The sequence below is a fragment of the Aureobasidium melanogenum genome (genome assembly GCF_000721775.1).
Source record: "Aureobasidium melanogenum CBS 110374 unplaced genomic scaffold scaffold_17, whole genome shotgun sequence".
Taxonomy (NCBI): Eukaryota; Fungi; Ascomycota; class Dothideomycetes; order Dothideales; family Saccotheciaceae; genus Aureobasidium; species Aureobasidium melanogenum.
In genome coordinates, this window is record NW_024470069.1 from 213,526 (window position 1) to 240,176 (window position 26,651).

The window sequence follows — 26,651 nt, forward strand, 5'->3', positions numbered from 1 at the left end:
ACTGAACTGCACCTATGATGAACTCATGTAAGTAAGATACGCATGCGTAGGTGTGCTACTTCAGAAGGAAACAGTGGGACTGTGGGCAGAAAAGAGGGGCACGCCTTGGACCTTTCTATCTCTATATGTTGCCTCGATCCGTGTTTTCTGTTCTCCCAAACTCTTCCCGTCATCACATTTCTCGAACTCCACTGTTTACTACGAAGTGACATTCCACCTCCAATCCACCAAGACGTGAACCGGTGCACATGAGTAGATTCAGTCCTGAGCCAGGCTTCCTCGCTATGGTAGGATCTCTCCAACAAAACATTGCTGCCAAGGCTGTTTGCTGATTCATCATAGCCTTCGACAACCTCCACCAAAGTACCATCACCTACAGAAGAGTTTCCATTCTTTCTGAAGGACAACCGAGATACCAAAGACGCCGTCATTAGTGTAACGTATGACGAATCCAACAATGGCCGGGTATCACCTCTGGACACACCTGTAGCACCTTCCGCGTCATCCTCCCGCCATAATTCAAAACACATCTCCGTGAACTCTCACACCGAATTACTGGCTACCGAGAGCTGGCTTGCCCAGAGCATGGAGAAAGTTCCACAGATCCCTGCCATCTACACCAATGGACGCCGTAACTCAACAAATTCTCTCTTGCTCCAAGCGGCAGGGAAACTGGAACCCTACGAGGCTCTTGGGAACGTATCTGTAGAGCACATGGCTCCGCGTCCAGCGACACCAGGTCAACAGCACCAGAAACTCAGAATTGGCGGTTTCCACGAGGTCAGTTAGACAAATTCTTGTGATTTTCCTTCGCTAACATTCAAACAGGCTCTATTCATTGGTGTCGTTGTCATGGCCCAATTCATGTGTCTTGCAGGTCTGGGTCAAGCAATCGCGCCAGTCAAGATTATAGCCTCTGGTCTAGGTGTCAAGAACCCTGGTCAGGAAGCGTGGTTCTCGGCCGCGTACAGTCTCACCACTGGTACCTTTATCCTCATTGCCGGCCGATTAGGTGACATTCTCGGTCACAAACGCGTGTTTGTGTTCGGGTACCTGTTTCTAGGAATCTGGTCCGGATTTGCCGGGTTCAGTGCTTACGTCGGTAGGCAGATCTTCTTTGACGTTTGCAGAGGTATGCAAGGCATTGGCAGTGCGCTACTGGCTCCCAATGCTCTTGCATTGCTTGGCCGTGCGTATCCTCCAGGCATTAAAAAAAATCTTACCTTTGCACTCTTTGGCGCCATGGCACCATGGGGATTTGTAATCGGTGCACTCTTCGGAGCTCTCTTTTCGCAGACCACGTGGTGGCCCTGGACTTTCTGGAGCTATGGTGTCGCAGCATTTGCCCTGTCAGCATTCTCATTGCTCGTCGTGCCTAAACAATTAGCCAAGGAGGCCCAATTCGCTGGTGTCACCGACGTACCTGGGTTCGACTGGACGGGTTGTGCGCTGGGGGTCATTGGCCTGGTACTTGTCAACATCGCCTTCAACAATGGACCCCTGTACGGATGGTCTACGCCTCACGTGTACTTTGTTCTTATCATCGGACTACTTGTACTGGTAGCATTCCTGTGGGTCGAACGTCGGGCTGAGTCGCCGCTCTTACCTGTTTCTGCCTTCAACGGAACAGTCACTTACACCATGGCCTTGATCGGCATCGGTTGGGGCAGCTTTGGTGTTTGGATTTACTACTCATGGCGTTTCCTTGAAGAGTTCCGCCATCTGACACCACTCAATGTCTCTGCACAATTCACTCCCGCCCTGATCTGTGGGCTCATCGCCGCAGGTGCCACGGGCTTCATGCTTACGCACACTCCTGTGTCCTTCACGATGTTGATCGCTATGCTGGCCTTCTGCGCCGGACAAGCAATCTCGGCCTTCATGCCTGTCCATCAATCCTACTGGCCGCAGATGTTTGTTTCCATCCTTATCATGCCCTTCGGTATGGACATGTCTTTCCCTGCCGCTACTGTTATCCTCTCCAACCACATGCCTCGCGAGCATCAAGGTCTCGCTGCATCGTTGGTCAACACGATGGTCAACTACTCAATTTCGTTGGCCTTGGGTATTGCTGGAACAGTAGAGGTATCGGTCATGACTCATGACGGTACGCTCGCAGACACGATATGGGGTGTACGATGCGCCTTCTACACTGGCCTTGCTCTCGCCGGTTGTGGTGTTTTGCTTGGTATGTCGTACTTTATCAAATCGATGATTAAGGAAGGTTGGAAAGTGGCGCAGCATTAAGCCTGAATCTTTGAGATGTTTTCTGTATTTTTTTTTTTTTTTTGTTCTTTGCTGCGGGTGATGTTGACGCTGCTTTTTCTGTAGGTATTCAAGCGTTGGTTTCCCTACAAAATGCACGACAGGAACTTCATGAGTCCACGAGGGGTAACAGATTTGTGCACCTTCCACAGTCCAAACTATCTATATGCGGTCGATGGATAGCAGCTTCCTTGAACTTGCAGACAACCAAAGGTCACGTAGCAACCAGTGCCAGTCGGATCGCTCCTTCTCATTTTGAACCGTTCACTACTTCATCGGGTCAGAGACCTGATCTTCCAATGTCCGATGCTCCATACTCGCTCTCTGACCCATCTTCTAGCCATCGCAATGCACAATGCAGTTCTCCATCGTGCTTGTTTCATTGAGATATGTAAACACATACTTCAGAGCCTTCACTATTTGTTCTATTGACATTCGCTAGGTCTTTAAGTCACTTCACACGACAAACTTCACGTTCGGCATCGAGCCAGCGTCACTTTCACTTTTCCGCACTCTCATTCATGGTTTTATCGACCTATATAAACCTCAACCTCTACCAACCTCTTTTCTTCCTTTCTTCTTCTTCTTATCCAACGTAACGTCTGTCGTGAGATGTTTTTCATGTCATTCAACCCTTTCGCTGTTCTTACACGAACCCAAGACAAGAATATCTGCCAAATTCAATCCTACCTTCCCTTGTGCTAAGCTGAGTCCCACGTGTAGTTATAAGAATGCACAATGCTATTAGAAAACTGAACGATGCCACTGAGAAGCGACAACTGAACGGCTCTCTGTGGACACGTCTCTGCTTTCTAAGATAGCTGTGCCTCTTTATAGTGCATACTTCAATGAAATCTTCATTGTAGTTGTCTTCACTTTCGGATCCTGCCATGGTCATATGAAGCTACTCTGTGCTATCCTCGGATGGCTTCTATTGGACATCTAAGTGGCTACCGGAGATAGTGGTAGGGTTGGTGGCGGTGTCGCGCGCTTCTTAGATTCAGTCGTCGTTGGAGATCGTCGTATCACTGTTGCAGCCTGCGTTGGGACGTTTGTGCTATTTTCGAGTTCTTGCATCTAACGCAGTCTTCTTTGGCGATGCTTGCAAATCTCCAGTCACGCGAGTCAATTATTGACAACTCTCGCAACATCGCGCGCAAAGGCGTTGGAAGCCCAGAAGGATCCACCAAACTCCATGTCATACCTAAAGCAGAGAGAAACGATCAGCCACGTTCCTTATTCATTCAACAAGAACAGATGTGACTTACCAGTAGTTGACAGCACAGCAGTAGCCTTCGTCGCCACAGCTCTGCCCGACTTTGTGATACCACATGGCAGGTAGATATAGCATATCACCTTCATTGAGCGTGACTCGCAAAGGTCTGACAAGCTTAGAGTACGGCGTTGGTCTAACATCAGGGAAATCTGGGTCCCAAGTGGGTACTGGGACAATGAGCTCAGGCTCATCAAGCACATGCTTTAGATCCTGCACTTTCAACTCCGCCGTCTCGTCCTTGTTAGTAGAGACATATGTCGTACCACTAACACTCTGCTCGTTAACGGCAGCGGCAGCTGTGGGAGGCATAATGACAAAGTGCTTCTGACCGCGCACCTGGACGTAGAGGTTCTCGTAATTGTCTTTGTGGAGTGAAGTAGTGGAAAGACTGTTGCCCAGCCAAAAGTTTACAGCTTCTGGTGTTTTGCGAAGGGCAATGCGTGCGAACGGTATATCGGAAGGCACATCGTCGAAGAGAGAGGAATACTCGTTGCGGAGGTTGTCATTTTCTGGCATCTTTCAATATCACATCTTGTCCCGAGGAGACGAGGCAAAAACGTACGGGTCTGAGCATACTTGACAGGTGAAGGTTCTGACCGATTTGATTCCTGCTCTGCGATGTAGCGGATGACCTTGTCGAAAGGCTCAAGCCGTTCGAGTGGTTTGACGTAGGATAGTGAGCCATCACCTTCTTTCAGCACTGCATCTGCGTTGCTTGTTGCGTGTCAATACCAGGATGATGTGTTGTGTGGAGTAGAGAGAATAGAGAAAAGAGTTTGTAACGGAATGAGGACTAGCAAGGGGAAGGATGAGAGGAAGGGACAACTTGATAGCACCTACCCGAAAGGAGTGATTGCTACATTGACGAGAGTGTCTCCAAGAACATTGAGAAGATAGTGGGAGTCCCATTTTTGGACCGCAGTCCAGTCTTGGGCACCTTTTCTTACGACAAACGGCCGATTCCTCGCAACATATTGCATGAACTCAAGAGCACTTGGCTCTTCCCATAATTCATCGACCAGACTTGGATTAAGCTCATCGTAGGTTGTGATGAGTTCCCGAACAGCATTATCTAGCTTAGTCGCTTGGTCTTGAGTGCTTGACTGTGTCATGTCTTTCTCCAATTCGATCTGCAAGTTGTTGCGATCAAAATGCAAGTTGAACTGGATGGTGGATAGGAAAAAAGTCGGGATAGTGGTCCGAGCTTGTGACGATGCATGCATGTCGGCTTGATGCATGATCGCATTTCACACGACACTAGATTTATTGTACCGAGTGCTGATCAGATTGATATGTTGCGACGACTTTTGCTCGCGCAACGAGGTGCTATCTCCAACAGAACGCCCATAATTGGGCTCCGTCGGCGGAATATCTCAACTTCAATCTTTGGATATACGATCTCGGGAACGCCAAAACATATCAAGCAGCCTCGACCAGCGGGGAGCCAAAGGAAGGGCCTCTTTGGCGGTGCTGGCGAAGGCTTAGGTATCGGCATTGCTATCCTTCTCAGTATACACATCTTCTTCGACCATGGCTACAGCTGGAGTGGTACTTGGGGACCTTCAATGCTTCCTACTCTAAACGCCAGCGGTACAAGCGTCATTGTCTCCAAATGGTATCGCCGCGGTCGTGGCATTCAAGTTGGCGACATAATCTCGTACAAGCATCCCATACAGGGCGAGATGACGACCATCAAAAGAGTCATCGGCATGCCCGGCGATTTTGTGCTCAGAGACACGCCCGGCAAGGGAGACGGTACCATGATACAGGTTAGCATGTCTTGTTGAATCGCCTGTTGACCGTCTTGCTTACACGATCGATAACAGGTTCCTGTCGGTCACTGTTGGACGGTCGGAGACAACCTGGCAGCCTCACGCGACTCAAGGATGTATGGCCCAGTCCCTCTAGCCTTGATCAAGGGCAAGGTCGTCGCTATCTGGAATGACTGGCTGGAGATGCCACAACCGGTACATAACGCCCTGAGGGAATACAACGACTCCGAAGACGTCCAAGATACAGCAATCATGTCAAAAGGAGGTTGAGAGAAAGAGTCAGCTGTCACCAAGAGAGCACGACAAGCACACACAATCAAACCATACCCTCTGTGTACAGAGAAGACAGGCCGCTTCAGAGCCTACAGCTGGGCAAGACCGACATGATCTGTTCATGACATGTACATGAGGACAAAAGAGACGAATCACACGAGACGTCCTCATATGGATTCGGTTCAAGCATATCAAGAGGATGTACAGAGTCGTCCTGCTTGAAACAACCGTCATTCATGACGGATTGAACGTGTTGGTGGGTATATAGATATTCTGAACCATCACTTCTTACTGCTGCCACTCTTGACCCAATCAGCAAACTCGTTGCGCTGACTTCTGATGTCAAGGAAGCCCTGTCTCTGCTCCAAAGCTGCGTATGGATTTCCCCTGGGACCTAGTGGATCGCCGTTGATGCTCTCGGTCTTTGCACTCTTGTCCTTCTCCAGCTTGCCAGCCCATACGCGCCATTGGATGGGCTTCAATTCCGGACTGCCTACCACGATGCCGATGCAGAGCAGGAGGACAGCCGTCAGTGTCTCCAGCGTGATGTCGAGCGGCAGGTCGATTGTTGGGATGATGTATGAGTGGACTGGTGAGACGGGAAGACTGCCGGCAATGGTGGCTAGGGTTGAGTGTTCATAGGCACTGTAGACGCTGCAAACCGAGTCAGTTGTGTGACAATGGACGAGTCCGAGTGTGAGATGTAAAACGTACGCATGTGCCAGTAGCACAGCGCCAAAGATGTTGAGAGCGCTAGACAGGAGAGCCATGACGAGTGTGGATAAATTGAGAATTGAGAGACGATGGTGTAGCCGAGTTGGCGAAGCTGCTTGGGAGCTGTGCAAACGGTCAGGGCTTGACTGGGCGAGCGAGGGCGGCAGGTATGGCGAGTGCCGGTTCTTCTGAGTCGTAGCCGAGTCTGGTTCTGTACATCCAAAAACCGTTGCTGCTGGGAATGGCCTGCGTTGAGACACAAGAGGCATCCGGACGCCAATAAGTGACGACCTGCTCTGCCAAGCTTTCTTGAGAGCTGCACCTTCCTTACCTCACATGCGCTTGCTGCACTTTCCCTTCTTCTTCACGCTCGACATGTCCATCAATCAAACTTGGACCATCATCGAAACCCCGCCTGCTCTTAAAAATCAGTCTTTATCGATATTCGGCGGTAATAAAGTATCTTGACTAATTGGTCATCTGTGTATTTGACCCTGTGTCTTGAGTTCAATTGCCGTCCATCTAACGTTCATAACGCTTTACACGTTCCAGTCCCTTTTTGTACCATTCCCGCTTGCTTTGCTCCAGATTTGCTTACCTCCAAATACTCGGCAAAAAACGTCCTGAAAATAATGTGTTCACCGCGGGTCGTTACAAGACATGGCGCCGCCTCAACACGTGGAATTCCTACCTAAGTACTCCCTTTATCCTCTCTCGCTATCTCCCATACCTCCAGCCCATTCTCCTGGTCGGGCTCTTTCAAAATGTATATCCCATCTGCTCAGTCTCTCTTTTGCCTTTCTCTTCTCGCCCTTCCCTACGCATCTGCCATTCCTCTTAATGAAAATTTGCAGCCTAGAGCTGCTACAAGTGCGTTGTCTCGAGACAAAGAGCGAGAGGGCACTTACTGATCAAAAACAGCATGCAATAACAATGATATCAAGACTGTGAACAGCAGCAACAAGCAGCCAGTAGCCTACTGCAAGTCATGGCTCGCCACCAAACAATCAAAGTCTACCGTCAAGGGCTTGACTGTCGCCCAGATCAGCAATGCATGTAAATGCGTTGAGGCTTCCGCTTCATCCTCATCTGCGGCAGCAGCAAAGAAGACAACAAGTTCCACAAAGAAGCCTTCGTCCACTAAGAAAGTGACTTCCTCTACTACCAAAAAGGCCACCTCGTCCACAAAGATCACAACTTCCATCAAGTCAACATTGAAAGAGGCCCCAATCTCAACCAGAGCATCCTCTGCGACCAAGAGCTCAACCTCGACTAAGAAGACAAGTACCTCAAGCAAGCAGTCAACCACCTCGAAGCAGTCTACATCCTCAAAAAGTTCGACATCCCAAAAGTCTACTGCTACATCAACGAGTGTTGCAAGTAAGAAGTCAACATGGACTTCTGTGTCGACTAAGCAGAGCAGCAGCAGCTCTAGCAAGACCAGCAGTATGCCTTCATCAACGATTAAGAGCTCGTCAAGCTCCTTCACAAGTTCTACTTCGGCCCAATCTCACCTTTCATCTTCCGCTTCTTCAGCAACCTCATCCGTGTCCTCTACCACTTTCTCTGCAGTTGCCATTCCCATGGATGCGGTCACTGGCGTCGTCACCAACCAAAAGGCCCCCACAGGTGTCTCGACGCGATCGTCGTCTAGCATTCAAACGTCGTCCAGCACTGTCGCTTCAAGTGCGACGACTGCGGCTTCTGCCAACACCAAGGATCTCTCCAATGGCAGTAATGTCATAGCCAATGGAATCTTTAGCCAGGGCTCTACCACCGGCTGGCACGGTGCTCGCGCCTTTGGTACCAAGTTCGCCGTAGCTTCGCTCGCTGGCGATTCGAACTACGAAGCACTTGTCAAGTACGCACTGGCTGCCGATGACAATGCAAGTGGCCAACTATACCAGAACGTCACTATCCCAGCAAATTCAGCCTGGCAGCTAAGTGCCGATGTCTATCTCAACTACCCCAGCGGTCTTCCTGCAGGCGTGGCTTGCGTTGTCAAATACAGTCTTGGAAGTGACAGCATCATTCTCAAGCAGTATGGTGTTGCTTCCACAAGCGGTGCTGTTTTGTCTGATTCTGCTTCTGGCACACTATTGCAGGCTTTCACTGGCCGATTCCAGATAGATACCTACTGCAACAGCGCCAGCTCTTCGGCGGCAAGCTTCGCTCTGGGCTTTGGCAACATTCAGCTTCTTGTTGCAGATGCCGGAAGTGCTACATCGACCGCTGCAACCGCAAACGCTGCTGTGACCACTAGCACCTCGACTCCTTCTTCGACGACATCTTCTGCTGCAAGTGCAAGCACGACCGGGGCCAACATGCTGACCAATGGCGACTTTGGCACAGGCGACTTTTCGGGCTGGGCCCTATATCGTCTGGGCGATCCTACCTTCGCCATTCAAGGCAACCCCAATGCTTATGTCTCGGTTATTACTTTCCCCGCTGGCGGTGACTCTAATTCCCAAGCTGCCCTGCTGCAGCAACCCGCAAACGCAACGTCTGGCACGACATACACTGCCTCGATGGGTCTTTTGCTCAACTACCCGTCGGGACTTGCCAACGATGGCTCTTCTTGCAGCGTGCAAGTCTACTTTGTCGATTCCAATGGTTTTGGTATCTCGTTCGCTCAGACGACGTACACTTATGGTGATGCAGCCTACCAGAGCATCACTGGCAGTGGTTCGGTAAATAATGGTTTCAGTGGCGTCTTTGATATTATGATCAGGTGTTATGGCGGCGCGCAGGCGATCGCCGCCGGTGTCGAGGATGTACAGCTTTACGTGTCTTAGGTGTCTGATTTCGTTCTTTTTATTTTTTCTCCTTTTCCATATACAAATTAGTTCTCGGCTTTGGTCCGTAATTTTCTTCTAATAAAGGTTCTTTTCTCTATGCCTCTCGGGTTCTGGTGCATCTTGGTGATATAAGACTGGTGAAAATGATTCCGTCGCAGACGTACAAGGTATACACCACGGCCTATGACTAAGCCCTTCTTTTGGTGCCTTCATCTCGCTCAAGATTTTCACGCCTGCATATCCCTTGGGCAGCGATTCCGACCCCTTGGAGTAGCACTTATGGCAAAGATGGTGATGGTTCGTGATATTGACTTGTGGTCTCAACCTGCTCTTACTCATTTTGGGTTCCCTTTACTACAAAAATTCACGAAAATGTGATAAGCAGGTTCACGTGAAGGCGTTTTTCGTATACCTTTATACGTACCACTCAGAGTGTATGTTAGAGTATGCGATGCACCATTTTTCTCCGTTAGAAACATCCATGATCTTGAACATAAAAGGTCATGGGTGTTGTTTTTTCAATTCTCGAAGAAAGCAACCAGGGTCTCCTGGCCAACAAGCAAGCTGGCCCTTCCATCATTCAAATTCCGAGATTGCACAGCAACCCTTTTTGAGTCCTTGATTGTACGACGAGCACAGGAAGAAGAGCGAATCGATCACTCATCATGTGATGGTGCTCTGTCGTTCATAGCTAAGTTGGTTCGAAACATGAATCACAATCGCTTTGTCAATGACGTGTAAATCATATAGTGATAGCTGCGTGCACGGTCGAGCATCATAAAAGTGATGTATTGACAAAGATCATTGTTTCGTTTTCGAATTTACAAAACCTACTCAACCCATCAGCACGCTTGTCCAGTCGAACTTCTCCCAGCGTTTTCTGAAGCTTTCGACTCTAGGGTCTTGTCTAATCCACCTTCCCTGCTTCTTTATGATCTCGGGCCCCTTCCGCAGCATGCCTCCAATGACCTCTCTTGCAAAAAGATCACCCTTGGGCCATCTTCGCTCATCTTCAATGACATGGCCCAATCCTCCGTCCAGATTGAACCAGACGTGGAAGTAGGGCATCTCCTTGACCAGACTCTTTCTGAATGCTTGTTTGCCATATCCTGCACGCTGTGAATTCGCAAGAGTGTCAATGATTTTTTTGTGTTGACTCCACTCCTCATCGGCACTCAGAATTGCCTCCTTGAAGAAAGCAGGCGCGTTGTCGGCGAGATGGAGAGGTACAGGCACGGCAAAGAGCGCTGCGTGGCCACGTCGACTATGCATGTGTGCTGCATTTTCGTAAAAGATGACTCCCTTTTCTCGTTCGTAGTACATGCGAGTTAGACTCTTCATGAAGTTGCGTATCTCTTCCCATTCGTCATCGTCGCATTCCAACAAATTCAGACGGTGCTGGATGGGCACAATGACGGCGCCGCCTGTCGAAAGCTCGGGTTCTGTTTGCAAAGTCATGTATACCCTGGTGGCTAAAGACAGTATGGGCGCTGCCGGAGGTGTATTCGTATCTTCGTGGTGGCACAGCGGACACGAGTCCAGAATTCTCTGCATCTTTTGGAAGTCTCCGATAGCAGTATTGCGCAGGTTGATCTCGGATTTTCCCACTCGTTTGGCAAGCTTGCTGGCGTTTTCATCCATGTAATCAAGATCATCAGTAAACTTTGCGTCTTTCGCAATGCGCTCTGCGAAAGCTTTGCCCTCACCACCAGCCATTCCACGAGTGCGCCTTTCTTGACGCACCATGTCTTCAATGGTCATGTCCTCGTTCTCCTCAACATGGCCACGCTCACGGCCACGTTTATTATCAACATTTTTCACCTCATTACCACGACCTCCAGCAAGCATGCGGTTCTCGACTGCGCTCAATACGACTACATCTGACTGCTTGTTGTTGGCAGCCGCAGCAGTAGCAGCGGCTTCATATTCGGCCTCGAGAGCAGCGGCATTGGGAGCGTTGCGCAATTTTGCCTTCATCAACTGGGCTTTTAGTTTGTTCAGAGCGGTTTGATCCAGAGCTACAGTGGTTGCTGGTGGAGCAGCCTCATGTATGACTTGACCCTGATTTGGGTTGGCATGTTGCGGCACAGGAAGATTGGCAGCAGGCTCGGGTGATTGGCGATGCAGACCAGCTTTTCGTTTCCGCTCAGCATACAACTCACCGCTTGGCTTTTCGAGACCGACGTAGTCCTTTCCATACATCTGACGGCGGTCTAACTCACGTTCTTCTTCACGAGCATCATCATAGTCCCTTAAAGAGCCGAAGCGTTCCAAGGCGACCTCATCCTCAGAGCGGCCGGATTCTTTGGCCTGACGGTAGACGGCATTTAGCTTTGTCATACGCCATTGGGAACCTTGGTCGCCAAAAGTGTAGGATACGTCGTGGTGTATAGGTTCATCTTCAGCAAGTGGTGGATCCTGTTCCTCCTGATCGCCTTCTTCCAGATCTCTTGCTAGTTGTTCTAGGTCCTGCTGGTGTATCTTACGATCCAGTTGATCTTTTGCGGAGACGAATTGTGAGGGTGGAGACTTGGGACGTTGTCGCTGGACATAGTCGATGTTGAGTGACGATGGAGCTTCCATCCAAGTGTCGCGCTTGAGGTTCCTGTTGGCGGCGGCTTCCAGTTGCTCGTCGAGAATGTCGTCAGTTGGTGGTGCAGTCATGGCTTCCTTCTCTACCCAGTCATCTTCGTCCTCAACGTCGTCCTGCGGGCGCGTCGGACGAGGCGAGCGACTGCGCCTGCGCTTGGAGTGACGGTCGCGGCGGTCGTCTTCATCATCCCTGTCGCGGTGATGGCGGCGCTTATGTCTGGAGTCGTGGCCGTGGTCGTCATGGCGCGACGAGCGGTGGTGATGTCTGTGACGTCGTCGCTCGTCGTCTCTACTGCTGTGTCGCTGGCTGCCAGACTCTTTGGTCTTGTTGGCTGCTAGTTCCTTTTCAAAATCTTCGAGACCCATGATGTTGAGTCAAGGCGATGGTTCAAAAAGTTCAAGGGCTTGCTTGACTTGGCTGCTTGGGAAAGTCGCAAATGACGCCCTCATGGTCAGTGCAGCTTCCCTTTCACGGTAACTGCATACCTTGGCTACCTATTGCTACGCTACCTTACCTACCTATCGCCGAAAACTTGTCCCTCTCTCAAGCCATCTTGCTTCTCGCGCTCTTCTGTCTTTAACGTGCATCATGATAGCTGAGACTGTTGTTTTGTGTCATCTTTGCAACGACATGTTCACCAAGAAGCAGGTCGCATGCTTAATTACCAACCATATGAGAGCACACATACGATACCGCGCGAGCTCCGCGGCTAAATTTCGCCTTGTATGACATGCCGTCGTCATGCTAATTTATTATCCCATGCTGCTTGCTGACATCCTGATTCCTGATCCGTCTTTGATCCACTAGCCAGACCATGCGGAGAACTTGCTGCAACTGCCATGCAAATTGCCGTGACTTGACCTCATGTTGTTGCATGGTCGTGTATCGTAGCTCTACGCTCGCTTAGCTGCTGCCAAAGTGACCAGCTGACATTTCCTGCTCCGCAGAGCCTCATGGCAAATTCGTAACGTTTGTCGGAAACGACGTCCGTCTTGATTCGAAGGAGGAGACTGTCCATGGTACTGGTACCAGTCCTTACCCATATTGTCATGCGAATTCAAAGTTTGACCATGTTGCTAATCTGTTCGCCGTCGGCAGCTAGCGAGGGCAAAAGCAAGGCATCCCGCCGTCGGCGACGACGCCTCGTCTGCCTTCCTGCAGAGAGCCCACCTGTCATTGCAGCTGAGCACTGTAACTTGGTCACCGCAAGTCGCGAGCCGTAAACAACTCAGGAGGTGAGGTATGCCAGAGCTTCAGGGTCACAGTGAGAGCCGTAGAACATGGTTCTAGCCCCATATTGACATGCGTAGGGCATAGGTACTCGAGTAGATTGATTGCGCTTATGTATGCTATCGCCCGTGAACCGAACAGTCTCTTAGCGTGAAAATCAGACAAGTCGCAAGCGGCCGTCAATCAGTCCTGAATGAGGAATGCGGCCATCCCGCTTGACCGCTAGACATCCCATTCAGGCTAACCATGCAGTCGAGGACTTTAGCGGACGACAAGTTATGTGGCTGTGGTCTAGCTTGCTTGTTGGACGCACTTCCGTTGGCAGCACTTCATGGCGCATTATTTCAAATGCACCATCCAATTTTAGAGCCAGGAATTGGCTATGCATCAGTTCGGTATTCTCCTTTAGCCAACCCCATAGAACGTGGTGTATGCGGCTGAGACAACGGTCATAACATGCAGCATTGTAGTCGACAATTTGGCGACAGCCACCATGCATGTACGAGTCCTGCGACCCAGGATTCGAACGTGAGATTTCTCCTGTCAACAGCTGCAGTTTCGCAGCCACTTTACCAATGTGCAGGCAGATTGGTGGATCCTTGTACATTCTGCATTATGCGGATCCTTACTTTGACATGAGGGAATGGTGGACGTGACTCCGATTTAAACAAACCGTGAAAAGATGTAGAAGAGGAAACAGCGGACGTGGCCCCGGTCCAGATAAGCCGTGAGGAGAGGTAGAAGAGGATTGCCAAACCATGTGTTCCCCCGAAAGTGTCTTGCTTGCTTCAGCGGTAGCGAGGCATGCTGGTACACGGGATACCATAGGTGTTCCGCACGACACGAGGTCTGATTAGTGATAATAGGGCACGACGATACCACGCGTGTCGTTACAGGGTGGGCACGCATGGAGACATGTGTCCACGGACGGAACCGACTCCGTGAACCAAACCCTTGCGTCATGGTGGGTCTATACAGCTGTGAACAAGCTCGATGAACATGTACTCTGAGTAGAATACAACATTGTTTGTACGTACCCAAGCGTCACCGACTCTGGAAAGCCCTCGAATCCAGACAATTTTTAGGGCCGCATGTTTATTTATCCCTTCGTCTTTGCAAATTAATTGTTTCGCCTAGGCGGTTGATTCTGGTCAGTGATTACTCAATGGAGAAGAACGGCAGATGTTCTCGACCATCGAAGAAGCCAAATTGTAGCTACCAAGCTATAACGACCATCAGGATATTACGATTTCAACCTTCAAGGGTCGGTTCTCTCTCGCACGAGTGTTTGCCGTGGGGAATCAGTCTCCTAGAGGCGAGGCTAGTCCACTATGAATCTGGCTCCAAAGAACATCTTCTTAAGCCGAGACCGAATAATCCGAACGTGTGTGCGCAACGGTACCTTAGCTTCTTCTTTCGCAGTCCGAAGACTGTGGAGACTGTCCGTTGCTAAGCGCTCTCCTGAACAAAATCCAAGCACTAAAAGTTAGGGGCGCACTCACAACACGACGGTGGTGACATGCAAGAGAGTTTTTGACGTGAGGTTAAAGTGGCGGGCTAAGCATTGCGGTCGTCGCAACCGCATGACATCAATCATAGGCCTCATGCAATGAAGATAGTTTATCGACTTCGACGTAGACACTGACGCAGTACAATCTTATGCAGATCTCTCTTCGTGAAGCTGTGCTGTACTCGAGTAGGAGACTGGTTAAAGGCGCACAGAAGTCCGCTGCAGACTTAGGATCGCCATGATACATACGCTGGACTTGTATCGACAAACTTCGAAGAAATGCGGACTGCATCCCCTAGTGTATCCAAGAAGGGCAATTTGTAAGAATGTCTCCTAACTATCGGAGATAACAATATAGGTAAACAAGCGCAAACAACCCACCAAACCGGAAGGTGATCAAATTCGAGATCGGAAACCTCTGAATCGACTCTGCAGAGTTTTACTGCATGCCATCGAGATCTGTTTCCTGAGAAATCGTAGCACCGGTAGGATGAACTTACCAATGGGACTAGTAGCCGGCGCGGTTATGCAAGTTGTTAGCATAGGAGCCCTGACCCACGTGCGGAGAGCTCGAAGCCATCTTCCACAAAGCGTGTTATTGTAAGCGATTCGGGCAAGCTAGTGTTATCGTGCTTGCTTAGCGATGTTTTTGCACCTTTTTCGTCCAGGATTCGATCGTGAGGATTGATATGCAAATAGAAAATTTATGTGAACTGATTGATGCGAGATGTATCAAGCGACAAGTCGTGGTTGCAAGATCTGTAACATCCATTCCGTGCACCGGCAGAGCAGGAGATCGATCGAGCGAGCAGCTCTATGGGGGCTGAGTCGGTCTCAGTTGGACAGTGAAATTGACCTCGGGACGATGGAACTGGGAAGAGCGAAAGCAGGGATTTTTCAGGGACCCTTACTGACAGCGCCGATCTCACGAACATCGACGATGGTCGAAGAGGGTCCCTGACCCCGTGCGCACAGTTGGGCGCTCGCGGCTCTGCGGGCATTGACATCAAATTTTCTGGAATTCTGAGACGTAAAGAAGCGACAACGACGTCATATATAGATCACAGCAATATTCGCAGTGGCCACGCGTTATGAACAAGCCAACTCGAAATGAAGATATAGAAAACAACAGATGATCTGGTGTGAATTGTACAGAACTCAGATTGAGGCTCTTAAGGGTCCGAACTCCGCCATCCCGAGCGCGCCGATGGGAGAAACGGAAAAAGCAAAAGGGTAGATTTGATCAAGCAGATCTGTCTTACCAACGTGGGCAGGCGTGGTCCCCGGAGATACCAGCAGGTCGGTTGCGCCTTGACGGAGATCAATCAACTTGACCAACCCAAGGCTATGGAGCACAGATTCTGGCACCACCGTCTTGACCCTGAGGCTTATTAACGCGCGAGACGAGAGACAACCAACGTCACGACATGGTCATAGCTTGGGTAATTATTAGGTGATAACTATCAAAAGATCAATAGTCGGCTGGCTGCGACATGTGTCCACGAACGTGCAAGCAGGGGACCGACGAACGACGACGCTAGGGTGAAACCTTGGTGTGTGTTGTGCAGGCACTGGGCAGAGCCGCAGACCCTGCGAGTCTCCGACGAACATGAACACGCACAAATCAAGGAAGGCTCGGTTTCCACAGCAGCGAAGTCAAATAGTGATAGCAGCGACATGAGAGTGAAGGATTCCAAGTGCGTTCGATCAAGCGACGGTGAATGCAAATGAATCTTGGTAGGTGGCGATGCAGCAAGAATTGTCGAGCGGTTGTGCCGGTGCTAGTCAAGGAATTATTCTATGTTACAAGAAAAACCAGCTAGAAAGAGATGACCTGAAGAGGGGATCGAGAATTCGTAGACATCGACGCTGGATGACAGAAAGTGGGGGCAGGATTGACAGGGACGGTGAAGGGCACTTGACTAAAAATGGTAAGACCGACTGAAGGGCAGACCAGCTTTGCCCGCACCCTGTGATGTAAATATTGTATCCTGACCATGCGCCTACCCGATGTGGCATAATGGCGGGAGCCTACCAAAAGTGAACAGCTGCACAGCAGAGCAGTGGAGGAATGCCAATAATCACAACCAAGATTGCCGATGCGAATGCGAGCTCATCAGTAGAAAAAGTCCGTATCAAGAGGATAATTCCGCCGGTATCCGAACGGTTGATAGCACGCATATGGACTGATGGTACGAGACGATCTGAAAAGGCTGTTCGTACTGTGATGAATCCGATACTTACATGCAGACGTCGCATGGGTGCATGTGTGGAAGAAGCAGTGCAGCAGCAAGTGGGCTTTGAGGGGAGCGAGTCAGTCTTGGGACATTCGCGTGTGTCTGTGTAGGAGGGGTCTCCTAGCTTCGGGGGACAACTTTACAGTGAGATCACTGTTTGGCAGCTGGCGGGTTCGCTGGCGGCTGGCTGCAGAAGGAATCGTGCGAGAGTAATCTCAGCGGCTGGCAAGGGTCGGGCTTACCTAGGGGCTTGGTTGGGTGAGACGATGCGGTCGAGTAGCAGAGACGCAGGAGAGCGCCTCCGTCAAATCGACGATTGTTCATCCAGGGCCCCGCTCTTCTGCAGCCAGGGCTGGTGTGTGAACGGGCACTTGTCGCGATAAGGTTGCGTTCAAGCATGCATGTCTCCCAGCGCAGACGGTGGATGGCGCTGGCCGTCCGCGGCGTATATGACGATCCCGTCCATGGGATAACTCGGCCGTTCGTGGCTTTCCAGGGTAGTAATTGGGTTGGCCATCCCGGCTTTGCCATCACAGGATCCGACCGTGGTCAAAGTGCTCCACGAGCGAGTAGAGACGAGTGGGAAGCTTTTGCGGCATCCCCTCGTGCGCCGTGCGCGGTGCTCCCCCTTCATAAAGTACCCAGTCCCTCACCCAGCGCAAGCGTGGAAAGTGTTCAGTCCTTCTAAGATACATTCTGCTTCATACCTGTCACTACCATCCTACCATTTTACACGGATACCTTTACACAAACTCTTGTTTCAACAAACAACAACCTCTCACCCACCCTGTCAGTCCTTCAAGCCTAGCTAGGCTTTTGTAAAGTCGTACCAGTTTTATATCTTCTGCGGCTCGCTTTCCGCAGACTGGCCCAAGACTGTATTCCTCATGATGGACGGTAGAAACAGCATTGGAAGGAAGGTATCACTGCTCAACGACGACTCGCACACTGCTGCCGTGCTGCCCCGTCTGCCGCCGCTGAGCGTCTACTACCGGCCCACACACTCGCCCTCGCCAAGTTTGGCTTCGACGCCCAGCGTTTCCCCACAGACTCCCCGATTGGTGAGAAGCGAGTCGTCGGACTCTCGCGGCCTCCCACCTTCACCTCTCACACCACCCCCAACATCCTTTGACCGTCTGCATCACGCAAAGTCGGCCCACTCTCACTTCTTCATCGGACCCGCTTCGTTCGCCAAAATGGATGAGTCAACGCCGTCCGTCTACCCACCGGTCCCGGAAGCCCAGGCTGTGGCGCCTTACCCAATGCCTGCCTCGCAGGTCGCATCATCAACCGCCCCAGTCATGTCGCAACCCATGGCGCCCGCCTATCGCAACTCCAACTCTCCTGTCTCGGAATCCTCGCGTGCCGCCCCTGCCGCCAACAAGGCTTCGACCAAGAAGAACCAGTATCCCTGCCCTCTAGCTAAGGTCTACAACTGCAGCGACTATTTCACCACATCCGGACATGCCGCTCGTCACGCCAAGAAGCACACCGGCAAGAAGGATGCCTTCTGTCCTGAGTGCAACAAGGCTTTCACTCGCAAAGACAACATGGAGCAACACCGTCGCACCCACCAGAACGTTCGTGGTCCCTCCAAGTCTACCGATGGCCGTGTGAAGAAGTCTACCAAGCCTGTACCGCGCAAGTCTGTCAGTGGACCATTGGAAGCTGCTGCTGTTGCCCAGCTCGAAGACCACCCAGCGCAACAGCAACAACTTCCTCAACACCAGTTCCAATCAAGTCAACAGCCCATCATGTCGACCAGCCCTTACTACATCAATCCCGACCCTATCCAGCCTCTTCCTCAACCAATCTTGTCTGAGTTCAACACAAGGCCTCCTCTCTACCATCGCTCAAACTACCCGAGCTCTCTTGATTATCTCCCTGCTCAGGCCAGTCTGGTTCAAGACCCCGACCTCCACTACAGCTACCCGTCGCCTGGTCTTTCCAACGGTCTTGACACGCTCGCTTTGGCTGCCAGCGACCACCGTCGCATGTCAGGCGAAGACTCTTGCTAGAAATCATCTTTCACCTCATGGTCTCGATGATCCTTCTTACGAACAATCAATGTCGGCACGGCTTCTTTCATGTTCTGTTTTTTACGTCTTTCCTGCAAGCACATATACCCTGTTTCGATTCTGCCGCATTCTTTTCCTCCTACTGCTGGCTGAGGAGGATTCTGTTTCTGAAAAAGGTTGACCGCATTTCCAAGCTACAGTGACTTGAATGCCTGGTCCCATGTATCACTAAAAGCATCATACTGGCGTTCGAGGTTTCTGGTTCCTAATTATTCAAGGGCACGTCACACATGACAAATGATGTATAATGCAGTTGGTTCAAGTGCAAACAGCACTTGCTGCCCCACTATTGGGGAAAGAGGATCGAAGAGTGGCTTTTTCAGAGCCATAATGGTATGGTACAATGTACTAGAACCGAACGAATACGAATCATTAAACATTCTCTTCCAACCTCTCTTCTTCCGTCTACTCGTGACTGTGCTGCGCACAAATAAAGTGAATCTGCCTCTGTGATATCTGTCGATCTTGTTGTCATGATGAAGTCCGACACAGACAGATCAAAACCGATGTTGTGAGGGCAGCGCCAGATCGATGCTTCTGATGACACAGTTGTGGCTTGAAAGGCAGGCAACGGATTCATGAAGCGCTCCGTAAAAGCAAGCGACCGACTCGAGCATAGCAGCTGCAAGCGGATGGCGTTTCGTACCAATGCATGTTCATTCAACGGTAGGATGTCCGACGTTGCGGCGACACATCCTTGAGGACTTTCAACTTACGCCCGTACGCGTTGTGTTCATGAGAATATCAGCCTCCAACCAAATAATGTATATGCAATAGAATCTGGTTGGCAGTTGCGTGTCTATGTCTGGTCAAGCGCGTCCAGGCCGTTCTTCTCAAGCCACAGGGCTCAACCAGAAGCATAAACAATCAGCTCTATGGGAAGGACGTATCAAGAAACCTCGTCAATGCCAGGGTTCACTAGTCGATCTTATTGACTTGATGCCAATCACCAATTGCGCAGTTCACGGAGCTGTCGTACTTGCGAAGTACCTTTTCGGTACTTGGATATCCCTGCAGAGTCCGACATCTCCTCAGCTGAACCCTAGCGACCCACCTGCGGACCCAGGGCCGTTACCTTGTAGCAGCGCGTCATTGTTACTGCATATCCAATTTGCTGCAGGGCGCCCTGATGCAAGAAGGCCTTTTCCCATGAAGCCAGTGAGCACTCAAACCAGTAGCGAGCATCGGAATCCCTTGTCGACGGCGTGAGACCGCGACATTACGGACACGGCTCCGAGCCTCGATTGAGCCGCGCTCGTCCTGACCCCACCAAGACCCTGGGTGTTGCCTGTGCTATTGTACTCGTCGGAGTCACTCGCCTGCTAAATCGTCCATGAACACGTTTACCCGGCTCAGTCAAGACCATAGGTTTGAGACTTCAAAGAACCGCGTCACTCTGCAATGACTCGCTCGATATATTGAGGACGACCAGTGCTGCGGCCAATATATCCCGCTATAAAGTATCGTCCAAATACTCGGAAGCGGATCCTGGTATGCTGTCGATGGCTTGATCCTTCGCGGATCGCCTACCTCTTTAGCGGCCACACAAATTCATAGTGTAAGCCTCTGGTCTTACTCCACAACTCGCACTTGTTGTATCAATTCGTCCAGCGTCAAATTTGGGATCATCAGGAAGTCGTCTCCGTCTCCGTCTCCGTCTCCGCCGAAATCCTTCTGCTCAGTGATGGGACCCGCAACCTTGTCAGAATTGCATGGGCCTGTTTGGGGAGAGCGCTCTGAAGCAATTTGAAAATTACGGGTCCACGCTGCCATAGTGACAGCATACTTGCACGTATGTGTAACTCTCTATCTTTGTGAGTTAGAGTTGATGGCTCACTGCCTTACCTTTTGCTCTATTGTCTGGCCCTGACCTGGATGTTGGCTCATGAGGCTCTAGCCTAAGATCTACTCTTGAGTCGGTCCTCGGAGGGTACATTTGCTCTCCGCACTATCGTCTCAACTAAGCTGGGGTCCTATGAGCAAATAGGACCGAACCCTGTTGATGTCGTCGTTCCCCGTACAGCCTCCAGTTTTTGTTCGGAGGACAGCGGGTGAGTATTGCGCCTCAGGGTCGGCAGGAACTCTTTATGAACCTGATCGACTCTTTGCCCGGCTCTGCGTCGAGGTTCGTTCTGTACTTCAGCGCCTCGTACTAGCTTCTGTATCAACAAGTCTATCTGGTCTTGTACTGATTGCAGACTTTGCAACGAACTTGAGATCCCTAGTACTACTGCGTAACATGACATACACAAGGTCTAGCACTCCACAGTATCGAGTACATGCCAGTAAATTCACTTTCGGTCTCGGTTCAGTATAAAGTTCCAAGCTCTGAGTTTGTGATAAATTGTCATGCATCTCTCGGGCCTTTATAACCTTATCGACAATCTCTAATTGCTCAAAGAAACATCTCACATCTTGAACTCTGCAGCGTGTGTTTGATGGCTCTTTAACAGTTGGAGGAAGTTAAATCTTGTCTTGCACAGTGTCGATCCAAGGCATCTCGTCGCGAAGCGTCAGAATGAGCCTCAGGCACATCGATCCGGGAACCCTGCCGCTTCCGCTGCCGCTCCGCTGAGTCAGGTGTCGCAATAACGGTCAACAGCCACTTCGGCCATGTCCGACCAAGAGCACACGAAACATCCGCTAGTTACAGAGCCTCAGGGAAGCCCCCGGCCAGAGTTGATGGCCTGTTGTACCTGAGATGTGTTTGGGCGGTTTTCGGCGTACCTTTGATAGCTCTCTCTGTACAAAACATCTGTGCTCGTTGTAGCTCTCACAGCATTGGCTTGTTCGATGGCGTTTACCCAGGCTGCCCATCTCGTGCCAGACTCGGGCTCAGGCCAGCCCCTGTACGGCTGGAGGACTCTACGAAGACGAATGACCCATGGGGCCATCTGAGATTAATCAGCTTCTAGCCTGTATGGCTGAATGCGTAGGGATTCCTACCTGGACATCGACAAAGGTCATTTTGTCTCCCAAGAAGAAAGGACCAGACTTGTCGGCAGCATCAACAAGCTTCGATATCTGCTCCTTGAGCTCTTCTCCATGCTCGATCTGGGACTTTTCATCTTGGGCTTGCAGGTAGCGATAGAACCCGGGGACAATATGACGGTTGACCTGTGCGACTCAATGAACTCAAACCATCGACTATCGGCAAGTGGTTGCCAATCTTACATGATCAGACCATAAACGAGAATGTGCTCTCAACTTTGGATCGCTGGGCAACAGTGCCTCACCCTTCTGCAAGTCTTCAAGCTAGGATTTGATCAGTGCACGCCGGTCTCTGAGGGATAGGGGCAGTCTCAACATATTCCATCAAGACAGTTGACTCGTAGCAACCCCAGTCGCCATGTCGAAGGGCTGGGACTAGACCCCGAGGGTTGACTTCGAGCAATTGTTGTGGCTTTTTGTAAGGATCGACCTGTACAACATTGAATGTGAGCCTATCTGGTCTGCCGCTAGCGTATTGTCGTTGTAGGGCATTTGTGGGGGTAGGGCTATGGTCAAGAATATGCCGATGCCGCGACTAGTCGCCGCCAGCGACCCGGGAAGAGTGCCTAAAGAGACCATGATCTAGGCTGCCACGTTGATAGAATGGAGGCAGGCTTGCGGCAGGCTGTCCCAGCCCTACCCACGTATTCACCACTCGGGGCTCAAGAGGCTTACCTCAATGTATTGATAATCAAGCCCCTTCATCTCAAGGGAAATCCATACTCTCTGAACGAAGGGACTGTGTGATCGTTCGCGTTAGCGTCTACTTTGCAAGCTGAAAGACGGGTAGATGGTATGAAGTGCGAGTGGTGTTCGTGATTGGACTTGTCCGGGCATCCCTCAAGACTCTACACTGCGTTTTCGTGCATCCAGAGATTGATAATAACAACTCACCAAAAGCAACTTCCAAAGAGTTTGAGTTCATGATCCTGTGAATGTTTCTCTACCGTCTCAAGTGCTTTGCCAGTAGCTTTCTTGTGGTAGGTCTTCTTTGTAGGATCGTTGTTCTGGTTGGCATCCATACTGAAACAACGAATATAGAATGATTTGTGGGAAAAGAGGTTCGGTTTTGAACTATGGAAAGATCTCAGGGCAGGTCTTGCTCTAAGTAGTAGTTTTGACATGGACTGCAACAATGCCTCGAAAAGGTCAGGATATAGCCATGAGCATACATATATTGCGAGTTGAGGTGAGCATGCGATGACGATAGTCGAACCCCGCAAAATGACGAATCGTGTACCGAACAATTGATCAAGTGGTTGTTTCAACAGCGACGACAAGGGTAACCTTTCGATTGTCAAAAGACATGCAGCTATGGAATATGTATAGAGACTATAGATGAGCAGATCTGGCTACTTTGATTCTCTGCAGAACATTCTAGCGATGCTGCGAGATAGCATAGCTCGTGGTGTAGTCAAATGCGACGGATAAAATAGGTAGGTACGTCATGCAGTTCCGGGGCCAGCTCCCGCAAGCTACTCGATAAATCAGGGAAACAGCGACGGACGAGCAAGCATCGCCAGGAGCCTGCCTAGTACTTCGAGCTTGCTCTATCCTCTTTCACCTACCGAACCGATTTACAGCACCCACAACAACAAAACACACAAGCATCAGTCATGGATGTGGGTGCAAGCACAGCGACGTGAAGGCAACAGGATACTGATCCGGCCACAGAACTTCCGCATCTACAACCAGGCCACAGCTGCCTTACTCGCCCTCGAAGCCGCTCCGCTCCTTCTAAGCCCCAGTATGGCCGCTTGGATGGCCTCGTCAGAACCCAAGACCGTTACGGCATTCGAGACGCTGGTTGCTCGCGAACTGGGCTTCGCTTTGCTGCTTTGTTCTTTCCTCTCCCTACTCTTCTCAGGCGAACTGCATCGTTTGTGGGATGATGCCGACAACGTTCCCAGCGCCTCGGCTACTGCTGCGTCTCCTTGTACGATACACATACAGATACCGCTTAGCTTTCATGAAGCAACTGCTAACACCTATCAGACTCATCATCCACCACCATCGCAACCTTGCTCTACCACTTCGCAACCGGTATTCTGATGTACGTTTCTGGCACTTCTGCTCAGCTCTCTGGAACCCTGATCGCTGGTTCATTGGTGCATATGGCGTTGGGCGGTTTTGGTCTCCTGGTCTTGGTCTTTGCAAATGACGGAAAGATCAGCAAGCGCACAGGCGCCGACAAGAGGACTTCAGGCTTCATTTTCAAGAATCAGGCACATGTTCAGAAGCATTCGTAAGCCCTCGTGGAGTCAAGAGCACACCATTTTCCAAATGCAGCTTAAGGGCAAAAGTTTTATCAAAATTCAACATAGTCTCGAATTGATCCTCAAAGACTGACCAAAACTCCATGTGCAAGTCTCTGGGTTCATCTTGATACTTGACGTTGTATACTCTCGTCAGCCAAGTCTGTCTGCGTAGGATGATGTCAAAACTTGCTCTTTTCCATAGTGATAGACTTCCTCACCAACAACTCAAGACCGAGCTCGGCTGAGTCGTGCTTGGATATCAACCTTTGAGTGGAACATCGATCCGTACTCCAGATACAGCTCACCATCACCAACTACGCCTCCTTTGTGGATCGAAAGCCTACAGAGAGCATCACGGATCCAAAATCCCCTCAATAACGTGCCTGATGTTGTATGCCGAGGGTTTTGATAGCTATGGATAGTCAACGATATTTACAACAAACAATGCAACGATGAGAAGATAAAAGAGGCATGGGGAACCTCGGTTTCCAGTATCTTGACTGCTTCTACCATTTATATATTTCTCTCATATCTCAATGCAAGATTTCAGAGTCAACTACAGCGGCATCCCGCCCACCCCCACAAGCAACATATCTCCCACGGGCAGCAGCGGCTCATCTATCAGTTTGTTCCATCGTGAAGACACCAATGACTTGATCTTTGGGAGCCCTCTTACGCCTGCAAACCTTGACACATCTTGTGTCCTATCTGGGCAAACTCAACTACATCTGTGGGCATTTTTATTCAACCACAACATCAACCACATCATCAACGGCGATCGCCACTTTGAGCGGCCAAAATGCAGAAAATGCGGCAACAAAACAGTTCTGAGCTTGAATGATGATGGGAGGCCTTTCTATCGCTGTGTGGTCAAGCATAAAGACAATTTCTCTTGCTACGCGGATTTACTTGGCTATGATGCTCACAATCCGGTTTGTCTTTGTGGACAACCCTCGAGGGTTAATTATAATAGAGTCGGGGTCGTGTATTATACATGTGTGACCGGAGGGTGCGGGTTGTTCAGATTCAAGAGATGAATGTGGTTGAGGGGAAAGAGAGGTGTGTCGGGTAGTCTTTCAATATCGGGGAGATGTTCAACCTGACCCTGTCTGATCCAAGAAGACAAGGATTATAGAATTCTCATATCAAAACTGAATTTTGAGGCATTGTAGTGATCAGAGGTATACACGCTGTTCGAGAGGTGACGCTAGATGCGACGACACATGCAAGGGATCACCGTTGAGGCAGAGATATGGTATCCTCACGCATCAATCGGTATACCAAAGGCCACGAGTTGCTTTGTATAACCGAGCTGAGACCATTTGTCTCTTTCTTCCCTGTCGGGTAGATATATAATGCCCAGCATGCCGGCAGCATTAGCTCCGTAAGGTCCATCGCTGGTCCGACGAGGTATAACGGCAATCCAGTCTGCAGTTATGGCTACATTGTAATCTCGACTGCCTTCGCCTGATCTCACTAGTGCTTCGCGAGATGATCTGAGAAGGCGAAGGTATGCCTCGTAGACAGTGTTTGCATCGGCATGTGCTGGTAGCCGAAGAACATAGTGCTTGAAAGGCACATGCTTGATATCAGTGGAGATGGCTGTTTCTGTCAGCTTGTCATTATAGGGGAAAGAAAGAGAAATCTTACCGTCACAGGACGCAGCTTCCAAAGGCCACAGTGGATGAGTGGGCAAGGGAAACACCTGAGTATGCTTGTGACCTTGAGACGATCCGGCGTTGATACCGCAATTGTAAATAATCAAAGATGGAGTCTGGAATGCCTTCAAGACAGACCATGCCGCATTGATATCCGAAAGATCAAGATCATCCGTCTGAAGGGCATAGTGTCTAGTCGGTATAACAGTCATTGGCCGAAAGATGCCATACTTGTTCACTAGCAGACGATGAGTGGAACCCAGGTCCGTCACAACTTCCTCTGGATCTGGATTCACAAACGGACCGCCAACTTTTGATCTACTGGGCGCATTGGCAGGAAGGATTGGTTTCCTTTTCAGTATACCGGCGACGATGAATTGAAACTGGCGGAGGAGTGATCAGCAAATTGTCTCGGTTATCCGTCGTTGACATCTGTCCATTTTTCCCGTTGGAGGTAAGGGCTTGGATAGTCACACGCAAAATTCGTTAATTGAGACAGGAAAATGATTTAGAGCGATGCTGGAAAAAACAAAAGTGTGCTCACATGAAATCCGCTGACTGTGATCAATTCGGAGATGGCTTCCTTGTAGAATATCTTTTCTTTTTTGGCGAGATCATCGAATCTGGCCAGTGTCCGTTCCTCGAGGTTCGGGAGATATAGTGGCTCCATGGGCGTATGTTCTCGGAATCCTTGACGAAGCAGCAGGTGATACAGTCGCAAATATGAGACAACAGACGGTAGAAATCAAGCTGTTCAATCAGTTCAGGTCTGGGGCTCGGTGTTGTGAGTGATATATCTTCAATTGGTTGGACTCGTCTCATCAAATAGTCGCAGTGGTTTAGTGGTAAAATTCGTGCTTGCCATGCACGAGCCCCGTGTTCGATTCACGGCTGCGACAACTCTTTTGCTTTTGCTCAAGTCACCTCCCTTGCCAGATGCTTATGCTGCATGCAGCAGTCCAAAGACACATGTTCCATGACACCGGAAGAGTTAATAT

General features: G+C 50.2%; 10 protein-coding genes across 10 annotated transcripts; 5 read left to right on the forward strand and 5 right to left on the reverse strand.

The window, feature by feature from the left end:
• Positions 1–714: 714 nt before the first annotated feature.
• M437DRAFT_52969 (MFS general substrate transporter) lies at positions 715–2,247 on the forward strand (the record flags this gene model as incomplete). Its single annotated transcript, XM_041022452.1, has 2 exons — positions 715–780; positions 829–2,247. 2 exons carry the CDS (start codon positions 715–717, stop codon positions 2,245–2,247), a joined length of 1,485 nt encoding a protein of 494 aa, XP_040877947.1.
• A 1,143-nt stretch (positions 2,248–3,390) lies between these two features.
• Positions 3,391–4,653, reverse strand: M437DRAFT_52855 (phospholipase A2; the record flags this gene model as incomplete). Its single annotated transcript, XM_041022430.1, has 4 exons — positions 3,391–3,469; positions 3,534–4,050; positions 4,104–4,255; positions 4,382–4,653. 4 exons carry the CDS (start codon positions 4,651–4,653, stop codon positions 3,391–3,393), a joined length of 1,020 nt encoding a protein of 339 aa, XP_040877948.1.
• A 390-nt stretch (positions 4,654–5,043) lies between these two features.
• Positions 5,044–5,496, forward strand: M437DRAFT_11610 (LexA/Signal peptidase; the record flags this gene model as incomplete). Its single annotated transcript, XM_041018620.1, has 2 exons — positions 5,044–5,310; positions 5,368–5,496. Coding segments are annotated over 2 exons (396 nt in total), but the record flags the coding sequence as incomplete, so codon positions are not given.
• Positions 5,497–5,867: 371 nt separating this feature from the next.
• Positions 5,868–6,356, reverse strand: M437DRAFT_67704 (uncharacterized protein; the record flags this gene model as incomplete). The annotated part of the gene is made up of 2 exons (XM_041024983.1): positions 5,868–6,240; positions 6,301–6,356. The coding sequence occupies 2 exons, from the start codon at positions 6,354–6,356 to the stop codon at positions 5,868–5,870; spliced, it is 429 nt and encodes a 142-aa protein (XP_040877950.1).
• Positions 6,357–7,064: 708 nt separating this feature from the next.
• M437DRAFT_76893 (uncharacterized protein) lies at positions 7,065–9,095 on the forward strand (the record flags this gene model as incomplete). Its single annotated transcript, XM_041026708.1, has 4 exons — positions 7,065–7,170; positions 7,222–8,161; positions 8,192–8,210; positions 8,241–9,095. The coding sequence occupies 4 exons, from the start codon at positions 7,065–7,067 to the stop codon at positions 9,093–9,095; spliced, it is 1,920 nt and encodes a 639-aa protein (XP_040877951.1).
• An 837-nt stretch (positions 9,096–9,932) lies between these two features.
• Positions 9,933–12,056, reverse strand: M437DRAFT_53202 (uncharacterized protein; the record flags this gene model as incomplete). Its single annotated transcript, XM_041022486.1, has 2 exons — positions 9,933–11,726; positions 11,799–12,056. 2 exons carry the CDS (start codon positions 12,054–12,056, stop codon positions 9,933–9,935), a joined length of 2,052 nt encoding a protein of 683 aa, XP_040877952.1.
• A 5,808-nt stretch (positions 12,057–17,864) lies between these two features.
• M437DRAFT_53247 (uncharacterized protein) lies at positions 17,865–18,686 on the forward strand (the record flags this gene model as incomplete). Its single annotated transcript, XM_041022495.1, has 1 exon — positions 17,865–18,686. The coding sequence occupies one exon, from the start codon at positions 17,865–17,867 to the stop codon at positions 18,684–18,686; it is 822 nt and encodes a 273-aa protein (XP_040877953.1).
• A 2,717-nt stretch (positions 18,687–21,403) lies between these two features.
• M437DRAFT_53034 (glutathione S-transferase) lies at positions 21,404–22,759 on the reverse strand (the record flags this gene model as incomplete). The annotated part of the gene is made up of 6 exons (XM_041022463.1): positions 21,404–21,640; positions 21,693–21,863; positions 21,921–22,001; positions 22,054–22,167; positions 22,413–22,476; positions 22,632–22,759. The coding sequence occupies 6 exons, from the start codon at positions 22,757–22,759 to the stop codon at positions 21,404–21,406; spliced, it is 795 nt and encodes a 264-aa protein (XP_040877954.1).
• A 598-nt stretch (positions 22,760–23,357) lies between these two features.
• On the forward strand, positions 23,358–23,986 carry M437DRAFT_53277 (uncharacterized protein; the record flags this gene model as incomplete). The annotated part of the gene is made up of 2 exons (XM_041022502.1): positions 23,358–23,673; positions 23,733–23,986. The coding sequence occupies 2 exons, from the start codon at positions 23,358–23,360 to the stop codon at positions 23,984–23,986; spliced, it is 570 nt and encodes a 189-aa protein (XP_040877955.1).
• A 1,270-nt stretch (positions 23,987–25,256) lies between these two features.
• On the reverse strand, positions 25,257–26,323 carry M437DRAFT_52981 (uncharacterized protein; the record flags this gene model as incomplete). The annotated part of the gene is made up of 3 exons (XM_041022453.1): positions 25,257–25,597; positions 25,646–26,036; positions 26,198–26,323. The coding sequence occupies 3 exons, from the start codon at positions 26,321–26,323 to the stop codon at positions 25,257–25,259; spliced, it is 858 nt and encodes a 285-aa protein (XP_040877956.1).
• Positions 26,324–26,651: the final 328 nt, after the last annotated feature.